Below are 25,000 nucleotides of genomic sequence, written 5' to 3'. Positions count from 1 at the left end.
AGAAAAAAAGTTTGGACACCACTGAGCTAGTGCATTCTTTCGTAAGGTCAATCTGCATCCTCATATATCCAAAGATAGTTCCTCTTGTATATCCATACAGTTCCTTTATCAGTGTTTAGACGGTGCCGTACATGTAAGTGCGAAGAGTACACATCAAACCAGAACAGAACCCAAATCCATCTGCCAGGACCTCCGATGCACACTAGAGGGGGCTGTTTTAATAAATCAAACATTGTGATGAGGGTTCATCATATTGAAATGAGTTGTCCATTTCCTCCAGTAGTTATTCAATTTGTCCATACAAAGATTAAGGGAGACAGTCAGCTTTTCCATGTTACATATTTCTGTCACAATTCTGATCCAGTCGTCTTTTGTTGGGGCCTCTGTAGTTAACCAGAAACACAAGTCAGCTCTCTTTTTATCCACAATATGACCTGCTGATGAGAACACCCGTTCAGAGCCAAACAGACGTTTCCTGGTACATACCGCTAAATATATATGCGAGTCAGCTTGCAGAGTTGCAGGTTTGTAGTGACCCCGTGTCTCTCCACCAATCAGAGGGCTGCTGTCTGCAGAAAGACGAGTCTCCCTCATGTAAGTCTGCGTCTCCTGAATCGTGCCCCTGTTGTATTTGCCACATCATTACTGCCTTCATTTACTGAGGTGGAGAGTGCATGTAATGGTTAAGTAACGCTGAGAGCGCCCTCTGCTGGATCAAACTGGCAACTACTTCAGACGGCCTGATGCACTGACTGAACATTTTGAATTTAAACTTTCTACCTCAGGTTTGAATTAATATTTGAGTTTCAGAATAAAAAATGACAGCCCTAATACAAACACAGACACACACACACTAACTCAAACGGTGTGTGTGTGTTCGATGTAGAGCTGCAGGCGCTGCACGAGATGGTGCAGCAGAAGGTGGTGACGCTGCTCAGCGACTCGGAGAACATTGTCAAACAGTCGCTGATGGAGAACGGCATCACGCGCCTCTGCGTCTTCTTCGGCCGGCAGAAAGCCAACGACGTGCTGCTGTCTCACATGATCACCTTCCTCAACGACAAGAACGACTGGCACCTGAGAGGCGCCTTCTTCGACAGCATCGTGGGTGAGCGAGACGAGTTTCAGAGCTGTGAAATAAACAGATGAAGGGTTAAAGATAAACTTCCTGTGGGGACGATACGTGTTTTCAGCTTTAATAAACTGGTCATTCAGTTTTCTCTCCTTGTTGTTGATGATGTTTGTGATGTCATCGTCCTCTTGTTGCGTTGAAGGCGTGGCGGCGTACGTGGGCTGGCAGAGCTCGTCCATCCTGAAGCCCCTCCTCCAGCAGGGTCTGAGTGACACCGAGGAGTTTGTCATCTACAAAGCTCTTAACTCCCTCACCTGTATGTGTCAGCTGGGTCTGCTGCAGAAACCTCACATCTACGAGTTCGTCAGCGACATCGGTGAGTAAACGACATCGTTTTGACTTCCTGTTACGTGAAGATGCCGAGTCATTCAGAGCTTAGAGAGAAGATCGAGTCGGGCTAAAATACTTCAACAACTACACGATCAACTGTTTTATTTCTTATTCTATGTTTGATCATCTTTGTTGAATAGCGACAAAAAAGCGAAAATGAAAGTGAAAGACGAAAGGCTTCACGGTTACATGATGACACCCGCTCTGACATGAGGAGGAGGCGGAGCCTTGTGGTCAGTGAGCGTGCAGCACCGCCTGGCTCAGAGCGGAACACAACACAGGACAGTCAAGGAGTGACCAGCGGCGGCGGGCAGCACGACTCTCGGGCTGTGGGTCTGATGGTGTTTGTGTGTTTTGTCCTCTCTGTGTTTCCGTAGCTCCGTTCCTGTGTCACCCCAACCTGTGGATCCGTTACGGGGCGGTGGGCTTCATCACCGTCATCGCTCAACACCTCAACGTGGCCGACGTCTACTGCAAACTGATGCCCCACCTCAACCCCTTCATCACGCAGCCCATCATCCAGGTCAGTCCTCGTCTTCATCATCTTCATCATCTTCATCCTCATCATCATCATCACGCCCTCTTTAAACCCCCCCCCCCCCCCCCCCCCTCAGATCGATAAGGAGCTGGTCCTCCTCAGCGTGCTGAAGGAGCCTGTCAGTCGCTCCATCTTCGACTACGCGCTGCGCTCCAAAGACATCGCCAGCCTCTTCCGCCACCTGCTGCTCCGACAGAAGAAGCGTGCAGGATCCATCCCAGAATGCCCCACTCCGGACGACCCGGCCATCGCTCAGCTGCTCAAGAAGCTGCTCTCACAGGTAAGGGTGGTCGCCACCCCGAACTTCAAACCTCAATGAAATACAAGCATGAATCAAACAGTATCTCTCTCTCTCTCTCTCTCTCTCTCTCTCTCTCTCTCTCTCTCTCTCTCTCTGTCGCTCTCTCTCTCTGTCTCTCTCTCTCTCTCGCTCTCTATCTCTCTCTCGCTCTCTCTCTCTCGCTCTCTCTCTCTCTGTCTCTCTCTCTCTGTCTCTCTCTCTCGCTCTGATCTCTCTCTCTCGCTCTCTCTCTCTGTCTCTCTCTCTCTCGCTCTCTCTCTCTCTCTCGCTCTGATCTCTCTCTCTGTCTCTCTCGCTCTCTCTCTCTCTCTCGCTCTGATCTCTCTCTCTGTCTCTCTCTCTCTCTCTCTGTCTCTCTCTCTCTGTCTCTCTCTCTCTCTCTCTGTCTCTCTCTCTCTCTCTGTCTCTCTCTGTCTCTCTCTCTCTCTCTCTCTCTCTGTCTCTCTCTCGCTCTCTCTCTCTGTCTCTTTCTCTCTCTCTTGCTCTCTCTCTCTCTCGCTCTGATCTCTCTCTCTCTCTCGCTCTCTCTCTCTCTCTCTCTATCTCCCATTAAAAACAAAAAAAGGCAGGAAATGCCAAAAGATGAACTTTTGAATCTTTGAATCTTTGAGATGAAGCACAGATGGCCTAGCGGTTAGGTCCGACCTGTGGCTCCTTTCTCTCTCTCCCCCTGATTTCCTGCTCTGTCCACTGTCCTGTCAATCGGTCTAACTCGGACTGTATCGTTAAAAGACTGATTACTGCTCTCTCTTTAAAACCATTTAAAACAAGAATGAATATAACGTAATGAAAACAGCAGAACACATTTATAACTCTATTCTCACACATGGTTTGGGGTCATATTTCGGTCTCTGCAGTTCGATTTCAAAGGGATACAAATCTGCACCACAGAGAATAATCAGTCAACCAATTATCAAAGACATCTGAGAGCGTTTAAAGCTGAGCTCGTCCGATGATGGATCTCCTCTCTTTAATATAAACAAACCAAATACCTCACTTCCTGTTGGAGCTCTTTCACCAAGTTTGACTTGGACTAAAGCCAACTTCTTACAGAAATGTGTGGGAATAAAAACAAACAAGATACATGATCAGAATCACATCATGAGAAGTGTTATTCTACGATTTCCAGGGAAATTCAACTTTTTAAAAGTGTAGGCTGTCCAGCACCAACACTCATAGTTGTCACATTTGTTGAATTTCTCTTTAAATCACAATAACTGTTAATAAATCAAAACCTCTGACAAAGTAAATCAGTCTGGTATCTGTACCTCTGATCGTTTCAGCGACCTGAAGGATCAGTTTTATGCAGAATTCAGATCCTGATGTGCTCCCACCCTCTTCTTCTGTGCTGCTCGTCTCCTCAGGAAAGTTCAGGACTTTCTTCTTAAAGGAAGAATGTGTGACTTTTTGATCCAGTAGATGTCGCCCTTGAGCTCCAGCATGAAACCAAAACAAACTGCTGTTAGGCCACGCCTCCTCCATACTGAAGCCTCCGCTCTCCTCCAGAGACAAACCTCCAACCCCCCTCTCTCCCCTCGCTTTAGCATGGAGGAGTTATCAAATAGAACGCACCATAATTAAACACCATTAAGTGTAAGTTGCGGACAGATACCTCGGCTCGAGCTGCGATCACTTAGCAACTTGCGCCTTTGACCTGTGAGTTTGTTGTCGTCTGTGCAGGGAATGACCGAGGACGAGGAGGACAAGCTGCTGGCGCTCAAAGACTTCATGCTGAAGTCCAACAAGGCCAAAGCCAACATGGGCGAGCAGAGCCACCTGGGGGAGGCGGCCCAGACCGGAGTTATCGACCTCGCCACGCTCGGCATCATGGGACGCCAGGTGGACCTGGTTAAACCTAAAGCTGAGGCCGAGGACAAGAGAGGTAAACAACACTAACCTGGAAATATCAGGAGTTGTGTGCACGTGTGAAAGCAGCAGCAAAGACGAGCCAATCACAGTGCAGGAGAACCGGATAATAGAAATCTATTAGGGGAGGGGAGGGGAGGGCCTCATTAATGTCCCTCATTAATCTTCTCTTTGTGTTCTCCTGAAAACACACAGTCCTCACGTTCCTGATGCTCCCTGAGCTTTGTTTAAAGAAGAGCTCAAACCAGCAGGAAGTGATGTAATGATCTCGTTTTCCTCATTTTTTACAGTGTGCTTATTAACCAACGGTGGAAAACGCTCCCATCTGTGCTTCACGTGTGGTTTCTGTGCTTCTAAGGAACAAACGTTTACAGAGTTGTTTTGTTAACTGCAGCATGAGAACATCTTAACATCCTGTTTTTATTTACCGGCCCTGTTTTTATTTGTTTGTTTATTCCTGCAGCGAGGAAGCACACGAAGCAGGACTCCACCATGAACGAGGAGTGGAAGAGCATGTTCGGATCCCAGGAGCCGCCGTCCGCTCAGCCCGCCACGGTAAAAACACACGGTCTCTGTAACGCTGCAGCTGTGTGGGTGTGGTCCAGTTTTATCAGGGTAACAGTCATCAGGCGTGTCTGAGACTGGAGGCACATCCACTCAGACGCTGTCATCACACTATGAGCTCTTTAAAGAGGTGTTTTTTATATGTTGGTGTTGCTGCAGAGCAGGTGGATAACACCGCTAACAACCCGAGCTTCTGCTGTCCTAACATACACTGACATTCAGGATTTAACGTATGCCGCAGACATGGCACCATCTGGGTTCAGGAGACCCTAAGGGCGCGATCACACTGGCAATCTGTACCGTGCCTAAGCACGCTTCACCCCTAAAGTGGGCGTCCCTTTTTTAATGATTTACTTTTTGGGCTTTTTGTGCCTTTAATGATGGAGAGACAGGACAGTGGACAGTGTCGGAAATCAGGGAGAGAGAGAGAGAGAGGGGAATGACATGTGGGAAAGGAGCCACAGGCTGGATTTGAACCTGGGCCGCCTGCTTGGAAGACTACAGCCTCCATATATGGGGCGCGCGCACTAACCACTGCTCCACCAGCGCCCTTTTTTAAAGCCTTTGTGTCATTAAGACTCTCGTTGATAACACTCTTCATGATCTCATAAAGCCATGCATGTGTTGTGTTACAACGTTATGTTTAAGAGGTAACCATGCTTAGGCCCGGTTAGTCCTGGAGCAGTGTGAGTACAGGCCAGTGGGGGGATGGAGAGGGGGCCCTTCACCACACACAGCCCCCTCACTTCTTATAGGCTAGAAAGAAGACAAATCATACCTCTCACCTGACACCATTAAACGTCTGCGAGGTTACAGTGTTTCAGCTTGTGGGCGGAGTTAGGGCCGATCGGACTCTTCTTCCATCAAACCGTCGAGATGATTCGCTCTGAAAATGATTTTACTTGAATCTTAAACACCTGATTATTAAGCAGCTTGTAAAACGAGGTGCTGTTGTGTTTGCAGGCTGTTGACGGGCCTGCGAGTCAGATCAGGAAGAGCGCCGTGGCCCCGACGTTGCCCGTGCTGCAGTCGGTGGCGAGTGGCCCCGCCTACCAGCGCCGCATCAACACCTGCAAGACGGAGCTTCAGCAGCTGGTGCAGCAGAAGAGAGAGCAGTGCAGCGCCGAGCGCATGGCCAAACAGATGTTAGAGAGCGCCGAGTGGGAGAGCAGACCCCCCCCTCCAGGTAACACACACACACACACACACCTACACACACACACACACACACACAGACACAGACACACACACACACACCTACATACTCACACACACACACACACACACACACACACACACACACACACACACACACACACACACACACACACACACACACACACACACACCTACACACACACACACCTACACACACACATCTACATACTCACACACACACACACACACACACACACACACACACACACACACACACACACACACACATACATATACACACACACACACACACACACACACACACACACATACCTACACACACACACACACATACATATACACGCACACACACACACACACACACACACACACACACACACACATACCTACACACACACACACACACATACATATACACACACACGCACACGCACACACTCACACCCACACACACACAGAAACCGTCTCATGGACGCTTGCCGCTCTGTGATCGTGTGTTTCAGGTTGGCATCCCAAAGGTCTGCTGGTCGCTCACCTCCACGAGCACAAAGCCGCCGTGAACCGCATCAGAGTGTCAGACGAACACTCCATCTTCGCCACGGCGTCCAACGACGGCACGGTCAAAGTGTGGGACAGTCAGAAGATGGAGGGAAAGACCACGACCACCAGGTGGGTGTGACACACAGAGACCATCATGTGTTCAGTCACACTCACACAGACTGTCACACAGACTGTCTAACAGACCCCTCCCCCCCCCCCCCCCCCCCGTCCTCCTGCAGGTCCGTGCTGACTTACTCTCGTATCGGCGGCCACGTGAAGACGTTGACCTTCTGTCAGGGCTCTCACTATCTGGCGGTGGCGTCAGATAACGGATCCATCCAGCTGCTGGCGGTCGAGGCCAATAAACCCCCGAAGTCGCCCAAAGTGCAGCCGTCCCAGACGAGGTGACAGAAACATCATGTACAGGTAACAGGTGTTTCCTGAAGGAGGGCGTCTCTCATTGTCTCTCCTCTCTCAGGTCTCTGGACCTTCATCAGGATGGCTGCGCGGTCGACATCCACCATTTTAACTCGGGCGCTCAGCCCGTGTTGGCGTATGCCACCGTGAACGGCTCGCTGGTCGGCTGGGACCTTCGCTCCAACACCAACGCCTGGACGCTCCACCACGACCTCCGCCTGGGACTCATCACGTCCTTCACCGTCGACGTGCACCAGTGCTGGCTCTGCCTGGGTGTGTGATGTCATCATGAGGGTCCAGGATTGTCCCTCTCAGCTCCCGTAGTGAACCTTTAATGAATCCTCTCTCTCCGTTCTTCCTCGTCTGCAGGAACCAGCAGTGGCACCATGGCATGCTGGGACATGCGGTTCCAGCTCCCCATCTCAAACCACTCCCACCCGGCCCGAGCACGAATCAGACGGCTGCTGATGCATCCGCTCTACCAATCGTCTGTGATCGCCGGTGAGACGATTCAAACAGAAACAACTTCATGTTGTCTTTTAATTCATGTTTTAAATGTTGTTTAATGTGTGTGTGTGTGTGTGTGTGTGTGTGTGTGTGTGTGTGTGTGTGTGTGTGTGTGTGTGTGTGTGTGTGTGTAGCTGTCCAGGGGAATAACGAGGTGTCGATGTGGGACATGGAGACGGGGGATCGTAAATTCACTCTGTGGGCGAGTTCTGCTCCTCCCCTCTCTGAGATGCAGGTAAATGTGTGTTTGTTTGTGTGTGTGTTTCTTTTTAGTGCCTACATTACCCATGATGCAACGTGACCTGTTCTTTGTGTTGCAGCCGTCTCCTCACAGTGTTCACGGGATCTACTGCAGTCCTGCTGACGGGAACCCTCTGCTGCTCACTGCAGGGTCCGACATGAGGATCAGGTCTGACCCACAGACACACAACATATACACAATAACCACTACACAACAAACACACAACACCACACAACATATACACAATAACCACTACACAACAAACACACAACATATACACAATAACTACACAACATATACACAATAACCACTACACAAAAAACACACAACACAACATATACACAATAACCACTACACAACAAACACACAACATATACACAATAACTACACAACATATACACAATAACCACTACACAACAAACACACAACATATACACAATAACTACACAACATATACACAATAACCACTACACAACAAACACACAACACCACACAACATATACACAATAACCACTACACAACAAACACACAACATATACACAATAACTACACAACATATACACAATAACCACTACACAACAAACACACAACACAACATATACACAATAACCACTACACAACAAACACACAACATATACACAATAACTACACAACATATACACAATAACCACTACACAACAAACACACAACACCACACAACATATACACAATAACCACTACACAACAAACACACAACATATACACAATAACTACACAACATATACACAATAACCACTACACAACAAACACACAACACCACACAACATATACACAATAACCACTACACAACAAACACACAACATTTACACAATAACTACACAACATATACACAATAACCACTACACAACAAACACACAACACCACACAACATATACACAATAACCACTACACAACAAACACACAACACCACACAACATATACACAATAACCACTACACAACATCTACACAACAAACACTGCACAACATATACACAATAACCACTACACAACATCTACACAACAACCACTACACAACAAACACTGCACAACATATACACAATAATCACTACACAACATCTACACAACAACCACTACACAACAAACACTGCACAACATATACACAATAACCTCTACACAACAACCACTACACAACAAACACTGCACAACATATACACAACTAACACTACACAACATATACACAATAACCACTACACAACATACACTGCACAACAAACACACAACACTACACAACAAACACACAACACTACACAACATATACACAATAACCACTACACAACAAATACACAACACCAGACAACACTACACAACAAACACTACACAACATATACACAATAACTACACAACATATACACAACACTACACAACCAACACTACACAACAAACACTACACAACATATACACAATAACCACTACACAACAAACACACAACACAACATATACACAATAACCACTACACAACAAACACACAACATATACACAATAACTACACAACATATACACAATAACCACTACACAACAAACACACAACACCACACAACATATACACAATAACCACTACACAACAAACACACAACATATACACAATAACTACACAACATATACACAATAACCACTACACAACAAACACACAACACCACACAACATATACACAATAACCACTACACAACAAACACACAACACCACACAACATATACACAATAACCACTACACAACATCTACACAACAAACACTGCACAACATATACACAATAACCACTACACAACATCTACACAACAACCACTACACAACAAACACTGCACAACATATACACAATAATCACTACACAACATCTACACAACAACCACTACACAACAAACACTGCACAACATATACACAATAATCACTACACAACATCTACACAACAACCACTACACAACAAACACTGCACAACATATACACAATAACCTCTACACAACAACCACTACACAACAAACACTGCACAACATATACACAACTAACACTACACAACATATACACAATAACCACTACACAACATACACTGCACAACAAACACACAACACTACACAACAAACACACAACACTACACAACATATACACAATAACCACTACACAACAAATACACAACACCAGACAACACTACACAACAAACACTACACAACATATACACAATAACTACACAACATATACACAACACTACACAACCAACACTACACAATCTGCAGCATATCTTCATTAAAATCAGATTTTATGATCTCACCTCTGATGAGAAGATTTCAGAATCTTTACTTTAATAAACCTTCTCTCTCTTCTAGTGTCAGTGTGTTTGAGCTGTAGGTGGCGCTAACATGTGAACTAACTGATCTTAATAAACCTTCTCTCTCTTCTAGTGTCAGTTTGTTTGAGCTGTAGGTGGCGCTAACATGTGAACTAACTGATCTTAATAAACCTTCTCTCTCTTCTAGTGTCAGTGTGTTTGAACTGTAGGTGGCGCTAACATGTGAACTAACTGATCTTAATAAACCTTCTCTCTCTTCTAGTGTCAGTGTGTTTGAACTGTAGGTGGCGCTAACATGAGAACTAACTGATCTTAATAAACCTTCTCTCTCTTCTAGTGTCAGTTTGTTTGAACTGTAGGTGGCGCTAACATGTGAACTAACTGATCTTAATAAACCTTCTCTCTCTTCTAGTGTCAGTGTGTTTGAGCTGTAGGTGGCGCTAACATGAGAACTAACTGATCTTAATAAACCTTCTCTCTCTTCTAGTGTCAGTGTGTTTGAGCTGTAGGTGGCGCTAACATGTGAACTAACTGATCTTAATAAACCTTCTCTCTCTTCTAGTGTCAGTGTGTTTGAACTGTAGGTGGCGCTAACATGAGAACTAACTGATCTTAATAAACCTTCTCTCTCTTCTAGTGTCAGTTTGTTTGAACTGTAGGTGGCGCTAACATGTGAACTAACTGATCTTAATAAACCTTCTCTCTCTTCTAGTGTCAGTTTGTTTGAGCTGTAGGTGGCGCTAACATGTGAACTAACTGATCTTAATAAACCTTCTCTCTCTTCTAGTGTCAGTGTGTTTGAGCTGTAGGTGGCGCTAACATGTGAACTAACTGATCTTAATAAACCTTCTCTCTCTTCTAGTGTCAGTGTGTTTGAGCTGTAGGTGGCGCTAACATGTGAACTAACTGATCTTAATAAACCTTCTCTCTCTTCTAGTGTCAGTGTGTTTGAGCTGTAGGTGGCGCTAACATGTGAACTAACTGATCTTAATAAACCTTCTCTCTCTTCTAGTGTCAGTGTGTTTGAGCTGTAGGTGGCGCTAACATGTGAACTAACTGATCTTAATAAACCTTCTCTCTCTTCTAGTGTCAGTTTGTTTGAGCTGTAGGTGGCGCTAACATGTGAACTAACTGATCTTAATAAACCTTCTCTCTCTTCTAGTGTCAGTTTGTTTGAACTGTAGGTGGCGCTAACATGTGAACTAACTGATCTTAATAAACCTTCTCTCTCTTCTAGTGTCAGTGTGTTTGAGCTGTAGGTGGCGCTAACATGTGAACTAACTGATCTTAATAAACCTTCTCTCTCTTCTAGTGTCAGTGTGTTTGAGCTGTAGGTGGCGCTAACATGTGAACTAACTGATCTTAATAAACCTTCTCTCTCTTCTAGTGTCAGTTTGTTTGAGCTGTAGGTGGCGCTAACATGTGAACTAACTGATCTTAACTCTTAAATCTTAAATTTTCTTTGAATGCTTTTAAATCCAGGCTGAGAGCACTTGAGACGACCTCCTTTACTTGTAACTGTTCTTTTATAATTTGAATTGCTGTCTGTATGTTGTGAGTGTGACTGTGTAACCTTTGCTGCCTCTTGGCCAGGACTCCCTTGAAAAAGAGGTTTTTAATCTCAATGGGACTTTCCTGGATAAATAAAGGTTAAATAAAAAATCTGGAATGTTTTTAGTCATGAGCGTGTCTCAGACATCCTGTTTCTTTAAATCAGAATGTGCATGTGACACGCAGACAAAGAAACACTTTACAGCTGCTCCCTCTTTATCATCACTCAAACCATTAACAACAAAAAGAATACAGGAAGTGCCAGCTTCAGACTCTGACCACAAACACATGTGCAGCACAGAGAAATTCTGGAGAAATTCTCCTGAAAGACTCAAAGAAAAACACATGTGAGCTAATCCTGGAATCCTCCTGATCTGGCTGTTCACACGTCCAGGTCACAGCAGGAGACTCCCTCTTTCAGACAGGAGGGGGAGCAATCTCAGTGTCTGAGGAGGCTGTTTGTGTTCTCACAGGATCATGATGAGGAAAGCCGTTACAATTTAAAAGGAACAGAGATCTTTAATAAACCGAGATTCAGAACCAAACTGAGGGAACGATGTTTTACTGTGAAAGGAATCTCAACAGAGAAACTAAAGACTCAAAATCAAACATGATATTTAAAAGAAAAATTAAAGCCAGTTTGTTGAATAAATATGAGGAAATATGTCAGTGAGATACTGTTTTGTCAGTGAGTGGCTGTGTTTGCCTGCAGCCAATTTAATTTAATTTAAATTGTTCTGTTATGTTTTAATTAATGTTTTGTAAAAGAGGGGCAGATATTATAAGATTAATCTTCTTTCTGCTCCTTTTCATTCAAAATTTGAGATTTTATGTTTGTTTGTTTTTCTTAACTTTATTGTGTTTTTTTTTTTTATAAAATAAAATTTACAAATAAAATAGAAATAAAATCAGAAGTTCTGATGGTTAAAGTTTGTTTTTCAGGTTCTGGGATTTGGCGTATCCCGAGCGGTCGTACATCGTGGCGGGCGGCGCCAACGACTCGCTGCACTGCCCGTCTGTCCTGTACAGCCGGAAGATCATCGAGGGGACGGAGGTCGTGCAGGTGAGCACACAAAAACGGCTTTTATTTCCCATCATGCCTCTCTGCGATCGTGTGTGTGTGTGTGTGAGGTCAAACACGGGGTCGATGTCTCTGCAGGAGATTCACAGCAAACAGAAGAGCGGCGTGGTGGAGGACTCGCCCCGCCGCGGCCCAGAATCGCTCCCTGTGGGACACCACGACATCATCACGGACATCGCCACCTTCCAGACGACGCAGGGCTTCATCGTCACCTCGTCCAGAGACGGCATCGTCAAGGTGTGGAAGTGAGCGGCGAGCGGCATCGGACGCACAAACTTTTTCATGTCTTTGGACTTGATGAAGAGCGCTCTCTCTCACCCGCTCTGACACAGGAAGTCATGAAGGTCAATCTGTGAGAGGCGGGACACATTGATCTGTTTATTCAGAAGAGATGTCACTTTTCAGTTTTAACGGTAGAAGACGTCGTCCTCCTGCTGGATGGTCACATGGCGCTCTCTTCAGCCCCCCCGCCTCACATTGCTCTGTTTGTGCACTTAGAGAGAACGTCTGTATTTTTAAACATTTGATAAACTTCATTCTGCGCTTCAAAGATGTGAAAGTTCACAAAGCGTTTTGTTGAACATCTGAAATCTGATTGGTGTTCACAAATCTGTGAGTGTCAGTGAACTCTACTGAGAGAGAGAGAGAGAGAGAGGGGGAGGGAGAGAGGGGGATAGTTATGAGGGAGAGAGAGGGGGGGAGAGAGAGGGGGATAGAGAGAGTTATGAGAGAGCGAGAGAGAGAGAGAGAGAGAGTTATGAGAGAGCGAGAGAGTTATGAGAGAGGGAGAGAGAGAGGGACAGAGAGAGTTATGAGAGAGAGAGAGAGAGAGAGTTATGAGAGAGCGAGAGAGAGTTATGAGAGAGAGAGAGAGAGGGGAGAGAGAGTTCACTGTTCTCTGTCATCACAGTGAGTCTTCAAACAGATGGACGGTCTCTCTTCATGACTCATGATGACTTATTGAAGGAGTGAATGCCTCAGCATATTTCTGTCTTATATCTGAGGAGTTTTTACTCTTTAGTCGACGTCTTGAGAGACACATCTGATGAGGTAAAACAGACTTTTCACACTTTGTCAATATTCTTAATCATCGTAGTCAGAGCTGGAACTTTAGTTATAAGAAATATTTAGTCTTTGAAAAGTTTCATGATGGATTAACTCGTAGTTCTCCAACATACTTTAATTAAAAATAAAAAATACATTTTCAGTCCTCGTCTTAGTCGGCACGGTGGTTCAAGGGTCTGTATCTACATGTCAGCCCTGTGATTGACAGGTGAACAGTTCAGTCCAGGGTGTAACCTCGCCTCTCACATAATGACCTCTGAGTCCCCCCCCCCCCCCAGATACTGGATGGATATTCACTCATCATGTATTTGAACTTTGAGCGTCTGAGACTCCAAACGAGACGATTTAAATCCTGTGACATCATTTCACCCGTCCCCTTCGTTTGTGTTTGTTATCAGCTGAGTCCCTCTTTCTCTCTGTACATACGTTACTTAAATCTGATTAATATAAAGTTATGATCTGTTGAGTTTCTGCAGATGAACCATGTGACCTGTGATTCCATGTGTGTCCATCTGTCCAATAAAAACCTGCAGCACAAACTCCCCTGTGCTCTGATGTGTGACTGATCCATCAGTGAAAACGTTCTGGGAGGTGAGTCAACATCAAAAGACAAAGATAGGCAAGAGCTCCACGTCACCATGTGCTCTCTGTACGTGCAGCTCGGAGGACGTTTTCTCCAAAGTGTGAAGTTTACGATACGGTTTGTAACATTGACTGTGCATTTCATTTCATATTTGATTTATTTGCTCATTTCAGTGTTTGGTTTCAACACAATAATACACAACTAAAAACATTTTCTCATAACACTGAAACACTGTTCATGAGCAAACAGGAGCAGGAAGAAGAAAACTTATAATACCTGTCCCTTTCCTAATAACACAAGATACTGTTTAACAGAATAAGAAGATGGACGACACGTCTCTGCCTGCTCTGAGTATACAAAAGTGAAGCCAAATACCAACCTGATGGACGCTGACATGTTGCTCATTAGGAGTCAGAGGCCTCAACCTTCAGACGGAGAACATGATGAACGATTTACAGAGATATTAGCGTCTGCAATCCATTCATAGTGAATCAGACTCTCTGACGCAATCGGTGAAAATCGTCCCTGAAGTCATTTAGATGTTTCTGAAACACCACTGATTCATTGGACCAAAAAAATGATTTATTTTACATATTTAAAATACGTTTAAAATCATTGTTGTTAGACTAGCAGCTCAACGCTGCTCGCTGCCTTCAATGCGACATGTTGCACAGCCTGACTCCATATTTTCTCTCGTCTTAAAAAGTGCAAAAGGGAGTTTTTTTAAACAGGAATGTTCTAGAAAATTTACTTTGTACAGACAACACAGATAAACTGTATTTACTGAGGCCTCGTCCAGCTTTCGTACACAGACTGCGTTTAAGGTCACTGAAAACCCACTTCTAGTAAAACTCCTTCCTGGTTGAAGATGCTGATGACAGAAACTCTGCTGAAGGTGTTTCTGTGTTTCTGTGTTTCTGTGTTTCTGTGTTTCTGTGTTTCTGTGTCGACGCCCTCCTCTGTTAAAAAATGATCACCTGAAGAAGAACCTGTGGTTGTGAGCATGTGTGCGGGCTTATCGTCTTCCTCGACCTTCATTCATGTGGAAACCTCTCCGCTCCTTTTACATCTTTTAGATTTATAAACACAGAAGCAGCTGTTTGAATCCCACACATCATAAAACATCATGTAACAAACAAACTGCAGCAGGAAGTCGCAGCTTTTCTGAAATTCTTTATTATTGTTTTTTTTTTACATGAAGCACCATTAGTCGGTTTAATAAAGCATATGTTGATTTTTTATGACTTGAAGACAGACGGATGCATGGATGGGGACACAGCATGAAAACTCACACAGAGACACAGCTGTGACCTTTTAAGGCTCAAAGTGATGCTGGAGTCGTGCTGCAGCCTCGTCCTTGTGGGTTTATGTTTGTGGGATTAATCAGACACTGAACAGACTAAACACTAACCTGCTGCAGCTCCAGGGTCAGTTTGATCATTTAAACAGTTAAAGGTCTTCACTTCACAGTTCAGTTCTTCACTTTAAACAGATGAGAGGACGCCTTTAGACTGAACAGCTGCAGTCCTGGAGCTCCACCTAAAGACCAGGGTGTACAGCGTTCCTCTCTGATATCTCGAGGCGGTTAGATCTTTAAGTGACCTCCAAAGAGTCGAAGAAGAATCATCTTTAAACGCAGCTCCCACCGACCTGATGTGAGAAAGTCTGTGAACCATTTGTGTTCATTTCTAGAGTTGAGAGTTCTCTCTCTGGACGCTACAGCTATGGTTGTTGAAAATGTCCGTTTCATGAGACAGATGCACGGGAGAGGAAGGAATCCAAATCTAAGATGTTACCAATGTTTTTGTGCAATGTAGACAGATTGCAGAAGTTTTATTTTCAGTAAGAAAAATCCCCAGACCAGTGGGGGGGGGGGAGGGGGAGGGGGGTCCCAGGGGTCTGACAAAATTTTAACCAAAGAAGCGACCCATAATGTGCAAAATTTTGCAATGACAGTAGGAAACCTCCCTAAGGGGGGCCCACATTTGTCAGCACTCATTTTCATTGCCCTGCTGAACGTTGGTTGGAGCCTCCCCCCCCCAATTGATATGTGCAAGGGGAGGCGGGCCTTAAAGAGACAGACAGTGAAATGAGATCAGATAAACGAGGAGGTTTTTCTACTAGGTTTGACAGACTGACGACTTGAGGAGAAGACGGGAGCTTCAAGTGTCTTCAAACGAGATGCGATGTCTTACATAACAAGTACATTTAGCTCGCTGCACCGACACTCATAACAAGTCCGATCGATCTTTTCTCTTCAGTTATGTAAAAACAAGTTGTTTTACAGAAACACACTTTAATGCCATTCCTTCAAACATTCATGTCGAGTCTAAATAAAAACATTCATAAACAACCCCCCCCCCCCCCCCCCCCCCCCCCCACACTTCATGAAAGTAGCACCCGATGTGGAGTAAAGAATTGTGACAGCGTCAGAGTTCAACATGTTTCTGTTTACGTGTTTGGTGAAGAGAGTCAAACGTTTTCCCTGAAGGCGTCCGTCATCACTGAGCTGTCGATAAAGTTTGGTTCTTGAACATGCATGTGTTTTATTCTAAGGCTCTGTTGTGGTGTGTCGGGTGTACAGCGGTGTTTTTCTCCTCCTCCTCGCTCCTGCTCGCTCGCCCCTCCTCTTCACCGGCTCTTCAGCAGACACAGGCTCTCGCACGCCTCCTGAGTCTTGAAGCGGTTCCCGTTGCCGCCGCAGCCTCCGTACCAGAAGCGCGAGCACTCGTTCTGCTCGGTGTCAAAGAACCACACCATGGTGTAGTTCTGACAGTCGCCCTGGTTCTGAGGCTGGAAACAGGCGTCTGGGTAGAGAGAGAGAGAGAGAGAGAGAGAGAGAGAGAGAGAGAGAGAGAGAGAGAGAGAGAGAGAGAGATTAGAGTCGTAGCCGATGTCCGACGTGTCCTTTGGCGAGACGCTTGTCCCCCGAGCATCGCCCGCTGCTTTGTCTGTGGCGTTCAAATGTGTATGAATGTGATTAGTGTTTTTTTTTCTTTACCTTTGGAGGCGAAGTTGACCAGCTCTGGTTTGGGCAGGAAGTCTGGATCTGTGAGAGAGGACAGAGCGAGTTACCATGACGACATCACAACAGAGTGCAGCGTCTTACACACCCACGGGAACACGACGAACACAGTTAGCAGTCCACACACAGCCGCTCTCATGTCGTGGTCTGGTGCACATTCAGGACTTACTATGGATGCCACACGTCAGGAAACATTCATTTTCCGTTTTAAAGCGGTTGGCGTTGCCGCCGCAACCGCCGAACCAGAATGGCGAGCATGCACCGATGTCTTTGTCAAAGAACCACACTTGGACATAGTCTTCACACTGGATACCAGTATCAGCCCGCAGCAGACATTGGGCTGAAAGCAGAACACACACACGTTTACTACACACTGTCACAGCTAACACACCTCCGGGGGCGGCGGCTCTGCACATTTTTTTAATGGGAATCGAACCAGAAACACGGCCACCCCTGAGTTTTCCCCGTAGACATCAGTCCTCTGTAGAGAGAATAAAAATGGCCGACCTGCGTTAAAGTTTTGCTCTAGGCTAAGAGTGGAGTCCATGGGTGGAGATACCAGGGAATCCCACTGTGACATCACAAGGAGAGCACATTTGAAACAGAGCTTCTCTGTGTTGTAGGACTTATGCAGACCACAAACAAAGGACTGGATGGGTTTATTTCACATGTTGTGGGTCTGTAGACTCTCAGGTTACCCAAATATATGTTCAAAAACACTGAAGAAGAGGATTTATCATGATATGTCCCCTTTAATATGATCTGAGTATCTTACTGTACGATCGATCTGTGAATGTGAAGAGCCGCTGCTGCCGGAGAACAACATGCAGTCTGAGACGTTAGAATCATTCCACACAAACTGGGTTCAGGTTAAAACAACGAACAGAGTTATTCAAACAAAACAAAGGAGGCAAATGAAATACTAAAGAGATGCAATCAACAGACTGAAATATGAAGCGTGCACTCAGGGTGTCACTCAGAGAAGAAGCTTTACTTAAACATACGGAGCCCCTAAAGGGACATGCACTGAAAGATTAAAACAACAGAAACAAACCTGGACTGAAAAGAGCGTTTTCTGTTTGCATGCTTTTGAGCAGGTTAAGAGTGCCCAAGTTTTGCAATCTCACAAGAAATGTATTTTGTGGCCCACGTCAAACTCCACCGGAGACTATCTAGAACTCATGTGATACTTTCTTGTGAGCACGGGGAGTTGGCTATTTAAACGGACGCCATAAGAGGAAATGCTACTATACTAGAGCTCGACCGATTTATCAGCCAGCCGATAATATCGGCCGATTTTAGCATATCCAGTAACTATCTGTATCGTCTCATTTTATTTCAGATATGCGCTGATATTACTCGATTTATTCACCAATCAAATAGCATTTAATTTGAGTTTCATTGTTTTACACTAACAGTTCTCTTGTCACCAGCAGAGGGCGCTATATGGATTACAACAAACTTACATACGCAGATACTTTCAAGTTGAATAAATATCGGCCGTTATATCGATATTGGATTGAAACAAAAAACCCACATCAGTCTGGACCTTACCGCTACGTGATTACGAGTCCATTTGGGTTGTTTTCTTGAGAACTCAACTCTGATGTATAACGGCGCTCGTTTTCCTACGAAAATTAGTCAATTGTAGACATTGTCTCATCTTCATCACGGGAAAACCATCATTGCTATCCAAACATATTGAGTTAGTGAGTCCAGATCTCGAGAAAATAACTGACATTGACTTTTTTCCAATAAAAAACAACAAAATAAAAGGTATTAATGTTCGTCCGTACATTAGGGGTTCTTTAGTTTAGTTCCTTAGTTTCACCTGAAACTTCATATTTCTTCAGCCTCTGTCCTTCCTAATGGACACAAACTGTTATTTCAATATGTTTAAGGACAGGCTCTGAGGAAAGTCGTAGATCTAGATAAAAAAAAAAACATCTCGTTCTTCTTCCTGTTACGGTCTCCTTCGATATATTTCAGCATCGAGTCTTAATAAGAGTCAGAAACGGACAAAACTGTAAATTAAAGATTATCTATCTAACAGGTTCCACGTTCACTGATGAGAAACTTCATATTTTCTGGTTTGAATGTTCCTCAGTCTGTGTGATGTAATAAACACTCCAGCCTCTAGGGGGCAGAAGCGGGGCAAGAGATGTTGCAGCCTGCAGTATTTGGAGGAGATTTCTGAGCAGCATTGATTTGTGCTTTACGTGTTTGTTTTAATGCTGAACGTTTGAGTTTTATGAGTTGACCTGATCGAGATAACGTCCGTGTGAGTGTGTGAGTGTGTGTGTGGTCTACCGTTGACATTAGCTCCAGACACTACTGTCTGTCCGTCGCCTCGGGTCAGGGTCTCGATGATGTCCAGCTGGCCGGTCTGCTGAGTGCTTCCTCCTGTGTGCTCTTGAAACCTCTCCTCCTCCTCCTCCCTCACGTCCTCAATCTCTGTGAACCCCGCCTGACTGGAAATGAAAGAAGAAACTTTGTCAGCAGAAGTGATTCATCATTTGGGGACCCCTTAAGGAGGTTTCCTACTGTCATTTCAAATGTTGCACATTTTGAGCCGCTGTTGTGGATTAAAGGTCACATGATGCAAAATCCACTTCCCCATGTTTCTCTAATATGTGTTTCTAGTCTGTCTCCAAACCCCCCAATGATGAGAAAAGTCCATCCTCTCCGTCTTCTGCCTGCTCCACTTTTCAGAAAATGTGTGCTCAAACAGGCCGTTTGGAGATTTTCCCTTCATGACATCACAAAGGGCAGTAGCCCCTCCCCCAGGTGGGTGACACTCCCACAGCTAGGTGTTTGTTCTGCCCTCTGAGTCTGCCTTCTCACCGTAAACAATAGGACATGGAGCGAGAAAGCCCGAGTACACCCAAGCCCTTCCAGAGAGGGGGCGTGGTCAGACACAGCTCATTTACATATTTAAAGGTACAGACACAGAAACAGCCTGTTCTGAGCAGGGCTGAAATAGAGGGGTTTATAGACATGATCAAATACAGGATCAGAGTGGATTTAGAACAAGAAACTTCACACACATGTTTTGAGGATCTCTGAGACTTATTCACACTGAAGAAGAGGAGGAGGATATGTCACCTTTAAAGTTAGTCAGCCCCGAAGGGCCCATTACTCTCCTGGGGCCCCAAGCAGTTGCCTGCCTTGCCTGTTGACAATCAGCGCCTCTGCACAAACTATAAGAGTGTTTTCGTGGTACCACGTCATTCTGCAGGCTGTGTGATTTACCCGTTAAAATTCTGTCCTCCATCTTGTTCTCTCAGCTGGTCACACGTTCGTTTCAGAGTGGGAGGAGGATACGCGTTGATTCCCTCTGAAACAAGAACACAGCACACACATTCATGAGGACAAGTGCGTGTGTGTGTGTGTGTGTGTGTGTGTGTGTGTGTGTGTGTGTGTGGTTCTTACTGTTGAGGGTGGAGATGAAGACCCTGAGGAAGCGTTGGGTGTAGCCCTGCTCCTCGGCGTTCATTCTGCTGACGTGGATCAGGTGCTGATGCACGGGCAGAGCGCACAGCTGCTCCACCTGCGTCCGGCTGTAGCGCTCGCCCACCGTCACCACGAACAGCGCCACCCCCTCACACTTGGCCTTCTGGGAGATGTACTGCAGCAAGACCCTGTCCTCGTTGGCCGTCTTGGTGCCCAACACGGTCAGCAGCACCTTCTTCCTCCGGGCGTGCGTGGCCTTCAGGAGCACCTCCCTCAGGGCAAACTCCAGCGTGAGTCCGAGCGCCGAGGAGCCGCCCTGCTGCTGCAACCGCTGTATCAGGTGTGTCCTCATCAGCTGCTGGTTCTGGTAGGTCTGCAGGCCAAACTCCTGCATCATAGCCCGGGTGCTCCCCACCTGGACTAACGCCACCCGGGCCTGGCTCCCGGCCCTGCTGGGCTCAGGGCTCACGGCCAGCTGCTCCACCACAGACGCCAGCAGCTGCTGGGCGCCGCTGTACTCGTCAGCCTGCACCTCCCGGGAGCCGTCCAGCACCAGCACCAGGTCCATGTTGGCCTCCAGAGGCTGCACCTCCTCCTGGATGAAGGAGCACTCGCTTGAACGCTTGCACGGGTCTGAGGAAACAACAGGAACGTGTTCTGAACTGACATTCAACACAGAAGGTTTCACCACACAGACTGATGTAGTTAGCCTCAAACATGCTAACTCTTAGCTCCAATATACTGTTATGTATAAGATGTAGGTAGCTTAGTAGTTAGCTTAGCATTCGGACGATAGTTGCTGACGTTGCAGCACATAAACAAACTGTTGAACTGTCCTAAACTCGTGTGTTTGGTTAAAGGAAAGAACATTTAAAACCAGAATTGTTGTTGGGGCGCTGCAGTGGTTAGTGCGCGCGCCCCATGTATGGAGGCTATGGTCCTCAACGCGGGCGGCCCAGGTTCGAGTCTGGCCTGAGGCTCCTTTCCTGCATGTCATTCCACTCTCTCTCTCTCTCCCTGATTTCAGACTGTCAACTGTCCTATCTCTACATTAAAAGCCCCAAAAATAAATCTTAAAAAACAAAACCAGAATTTTTATTTTTGTACAAACTAGCATGTGTTAAAAATGACATAAATATCCGTACATTTAGTTTCTTCATTTTGTTGTATTAATTTGAGTCAATACATCCAAAAACGATACGACTTTCTCATCCCAACATTCAGAACATCCGGCTAAAGTAGAAGTCCTGACAGTATGACAGCCTACCGTAACAGATCGCACAGTTCTTGACCTTCCTGAGGTCAGCGGCCATGTCCCTCCCCATCACGGTGAAGATGGCGTTTCTGGAGTCATCGACCTGAGGAGAAACAGGCGTTAGTCACAGCTCAGCCGACTCTGCTGAGAGCTTTCGCTTCATTTTCCAGTTTCTCTAAAATCAAGACAAATTCCTGTCAGTAGTGGGAGGATGTAATCTTAAACCAGAAGGGAGACGGAGAGCCGAGGGAGTGAAGTCACACAGTGTGGAGACAAACGGAAAAGCCTCCTTCTTGGCGGGTGAAGCGACCGTCCCACACACTGAATAAACAACCACCGACTGTTTGTAGTGCAGAAAATGAATGATAATCTGTTCTCTGTGTTTAGGCCTGGAGAGGTGTGTTTGGATTCACTGCAGCCAGCCTCTAGTGGACACAGGCTGAACACCGCGAGACAGGAAACAACTCCTTCTGTCTCTTCGACTTTACAACTTTAGCTCTAACGCGGTTCAGTTTGTATGAAGAAGAATGAGAACCCACCTCCATCGCCCGACTGATCGCAGGAGCGTTCCTCAGAGCGATGACAGCTGGGACAATTTTGAAGCCTCGGTACTCCATCATGGCGGTCACGACGTCGTTGGTGTCCTGCGTAGGTCCTGCGGAGAAGAAGACGGCCACCTTCCTCATCATCAATCCTGCTCGGACACGTTTGAAGACGTGCTGACCCACAAAGCGCATGACGCCGCCCAGCTGGCGGCGGTTGACCGTCCTCTCCAGGGCGATGTTCTTCACCGCCTCGATCAGCTGCGATTTGCGGCGGTAGTCATGGAAGCGGATCAGGTACTTGGTGTGGGCGCTGTATCCGACCACGGCCACGCGGGCGCCGGTCGGACAGTTGCTCTCGGCGATGGAGATGTCATCCAGCAGCGAGAGGAGGGCGGTGCGCTGACGCTCGAAGGCTGCCGGGGTCACGTCCTCAGACATGTCCAGACCGAACACGAGCTCTGTGGGGAGGGCCGGACACTCGGAACGACCTGGAAACCAACAAAGAAGAGATGAAGACAGAGAGCACAGAAGTGAAGGATTCTTCAAATCAAACGATGTCTTCACCAGTTCAGACCGCGGCTACAGAAACAGACGTCTCAGGCGCCCGATGTTGGATCATTTTTTAATTACCAAAAAGGAAACTGTCCTTCAGTAAAACTCCTTCCACGGTGAAGATGTTCAGAAACTCAGTTTCAGGTGTTTCTGTGTAGACGGGGAGAACGCTGTGCGCCGGTTTCTCCTCCGTGTGACGTCACGTCAAACAGACATGTCACCAAACTAGCGCTGGTGCTAACGATGCTAACTGGACTTTTTACACGCTCACACACACACAGTTACTCTCCCGATATGTTGACGAGCAGAGACCCCTGATTGGACGACGGAGGTCACCGCTTCTTCACACAACACTCCCACCACACAAACCCCGCCCCCCAACGTTGGCAGTTTTTGGACGAGGCCCGGTTGGAAAAGTTTGAAAATGAAAAAGGTCATTGCAGAGGAACGGGGAATCGTTGTTGTCTCTGAGCGAGCTGCTTCGTCGGCTGTGATGAGGTCGCTCGCCTGTAGGTGTTGTTGTTGTTGTTGTTGTTGTTGTTGACTTGGCGTGCTCATGACAGCCGTAACGGTGCGTTTGTGTTTTTTTTTATGAGGGCAAAGATGTTCTGGAGAACTTAGCACGTTTGGACGGGACAAAATACCCGCCTACAAGTGGACTACGACTGTTACTGCCAACCCTCCAACATCAAGGAAAATGGCCGCCACATAAACCTGAAGAGGCTGTAATGAGCTTTTTCTGACTTTGTGATGTTTTTTGTTTTGTACTCACCTCGCTGCTCTGACTGTTCAAATGGAGATACGTACCAAAAGAGCATGCTGCAGAGAAGAGAAAAATACATGTTAGAGGTCGAGCGGCGGATCATTGAAACGACGTCAGAGCGTTTTTATTGAACGTGAGAAACAAAAATGCTCCTCTGACACTCACCACAGTTGTCTCTGATGTAGGTGATCAGCTGACACTCCTGAGGGAAAACAAACAGACGTCATATATACAAACGGTTTGATTGGTTACTTCATGTGAGCGGGTAAAGGTGAGTTTTTTTAAGGCGGTTCTTACGGTGCCCATGTTTCCAGGAGGACCTCTGAGACCCTACAGAGACAGAAAACAAAAAAACATCATGAACTTTAAAAGCACGGCTGGTGAATCTGGAAATCAAGATTTGAAAAGTAACATTTCCTCTTGGCTTCATCTCCACCCAACCCCTCCTTCTAATGCCACCCCCCCACACACACACATGCACTCAACGACGTCACCTCAGTGGGATGAAAACACAGAAAATGATCAAACTGAGCGTAAAGATAGAAACAGAAAGACGGCAACCATGGCGTCACAGCGATCAGCTTTGAGTCTGATTGGACACACAGGTGCTGACAGGAAGTGACCAGAGGCAAAGCACAACATTGAGGGCAGTTCTTGAGAGCTCTAATCAGTATAGAAACCATCTTATAAGTCATCGTTATCAAACAAAAACCATCGTCATTACCATCATCATCATCAATAATATGGAGACCATCATCATTAAGTTAGTAGGTATTCATAAAGAGCTGGGTCTTTAGCTTTTTCTTAAAGGTGCAGAGGGACTCTGAGGAGCGTCCAGGCACAGCTGGTGCTGATGATACTCACCGGGTGTCCTGGGTATCCCGGTTCTCCAGGAATGCCTGATTCTCCCGGCCGCCCCGAGTTCCCCTGAAATCAACCAGAACAGAGATAAAGGTCAGAGAGGAAACACGACCTCTGTGACATGGAGGTCAAATAAAAGTGAACACTCACGCCTCGGCCTAGGTTCCCTTTACGTCCTGGATATCCATTAGACCCCTTCAGACCGTCTTCACCCTGAACACAGAACAAACTTATCAAGATGTTCCTCACAGCTCTTTGTTTCATTTTTCTCATATTTTGGCTCAGAGTCATCACGTCTCTGTCTAAATATTATCCTTGCCCTGGAAGTTCTCAGCTG

General features: G+C 46.0%; 2 protein-coding genes across 4 annotated transcripts in view; one reads left to right on the top strand and one right to left on the bottom strand.

The window, feature by feature from the left end:
* Window positions 1-13,243, top strand: part of pik3r4 (phosphoinositide-3-kinase, regulatory subunit 4) — a 21,838-nt gene extending 8,595 nt beyond the window's left edge. The window contains exons 7-21 of the mRNA XM_065957575.1: window positions 887-1,108; window positions 1,275-1,448; window positions 1,840-1,985; window positions 2,077-2,280; window positions 3,982-4,183; window positions 4,631-4,722; window positions 5,695-5,917; window positions 6,414-6,579; window positions 6,690-6,854; window positions 6,929-7,140; window positions 7,237-7,368; window positions 7,509-7,609; window positions 7,695-7,783; window positions 12,423-12,543; window positions 12,640-13,243. Of these exons, the coding sequence (XP_065813647.1) occupies window positions 887-1,108; window positions 1,275-1,448; window positions 1,840-1,985; window positions 2,077-2,280; window positions 3,982-4,183; window positions 4,631-4,722; window positions 5,695-5,917; window positions 6,414-6,579; window positions 6,690-6,854; window positions 6,929-7,140; window positions 7,237-7,368; window positions 7,509-7,609; window positions 7,695-7,783; window positions 12,423-12,543; window positions 12,640-12,810 (2,420 nt within the window). The 3' untranslated portion in view covers window positions 12,811-13,243. The remainder of the gene's footprint in view (window positions 1-886; window positions 1,109-1,274; window positions 1,449-1,839; window positions 1,986-2,076; window positions 2,281-3,981; window positions 4,184-4,630; window positions 4,723-5,694; window positions 5,918-6,413; window positions 6,580-6,689; window positions 6,855-6,928; window positions 7,141-7,236; window positions 7,369-7,508; window positions 7,610-7,694; window positions 7,784-12,422; window positions 12,544-12,639) is intronic.
* A 2,119-nt stretch (window positions 13,244-15,362) lies between these two features.
* col6a4a (collagen, type VI, alpha 4a) overlaps window positions 15,363-25,000 on the bottom strand; it is a 62,413-nt gene continuing 52,775 nt past the window's right edge. For 2 of the 3 annotated variants that reach the window (XM_065957572.1, XM_065957574.1), the window contains 13 exons: window positions 24,814-24,876; window positions 24,667-24,729; window positions 24,100-24,132; window positions 23,968-24,004; window positions 23,847-23,858; window positions 22,482-22,975; window positions 21,955-22,045; window positions 20,667-21,320; window positions 20,487-20,571; window positions 19,545-19,705; window positions 17,404-17,574; window positions 17,211-17,258; window positions 15,363-17,016 (listed from right to left, as the gene is read on the bottom strand). In XM_065957572.1, coding sequence (XP_065813644.1) covers window positions 16,841-17,016; window positions 17,211-17,258; window positions 17,404-17,574; window positions 19,545-19,705; window positions 20,487-20,571; window positions 20,667-21,320; window positions 21,955-22,045; window positions 22,482-22,975; window positions 23,847-23,858; window positions 23,968-24,004; window positions 24,100-24,132; window positions 24,667-24,729; window positions 24,814-24,876 — 2,088 coding nt within the window. In that variant the 3' untranslated portion in view covers window positions 15,363-16,840. The remainder of the gene's footprint in view (window positions 17,017-17,210; window positions 17,259-17,403; window positions 17,575-19,544; window positions 19,706-20,486; window positions 20,572-20,666; window positions 21,321-21,954; window positions 22,046-22,481; window positions 22,976-23,846; window positions 23,859-23,967; window positions 24,005-24,099; window positions 24,133-24,666; window positions 24,730-24,813; window positions 24,877-25,000) is intronic. The other variant, XM_065957573.1, reaches the window with a different exon arrangement.

The sequence above is a fragment of the Labrus bergylta genome, chromosome 8, assembly GCF_963930695.1.
Source record: "Labrus bergylta chromosome 8, fLabBer1.1, whole genome shotgun sequence".
NCBI lineage: Eukaryota > Metazoa > Chordata > Actinopteri > Labriformes > Labridae > Labrus > Labrus bergylta.
Note: the sequence above shows the minus strand (reverse complement) of the source record. Positions and strands in the feature narration are given on the sequence as shown.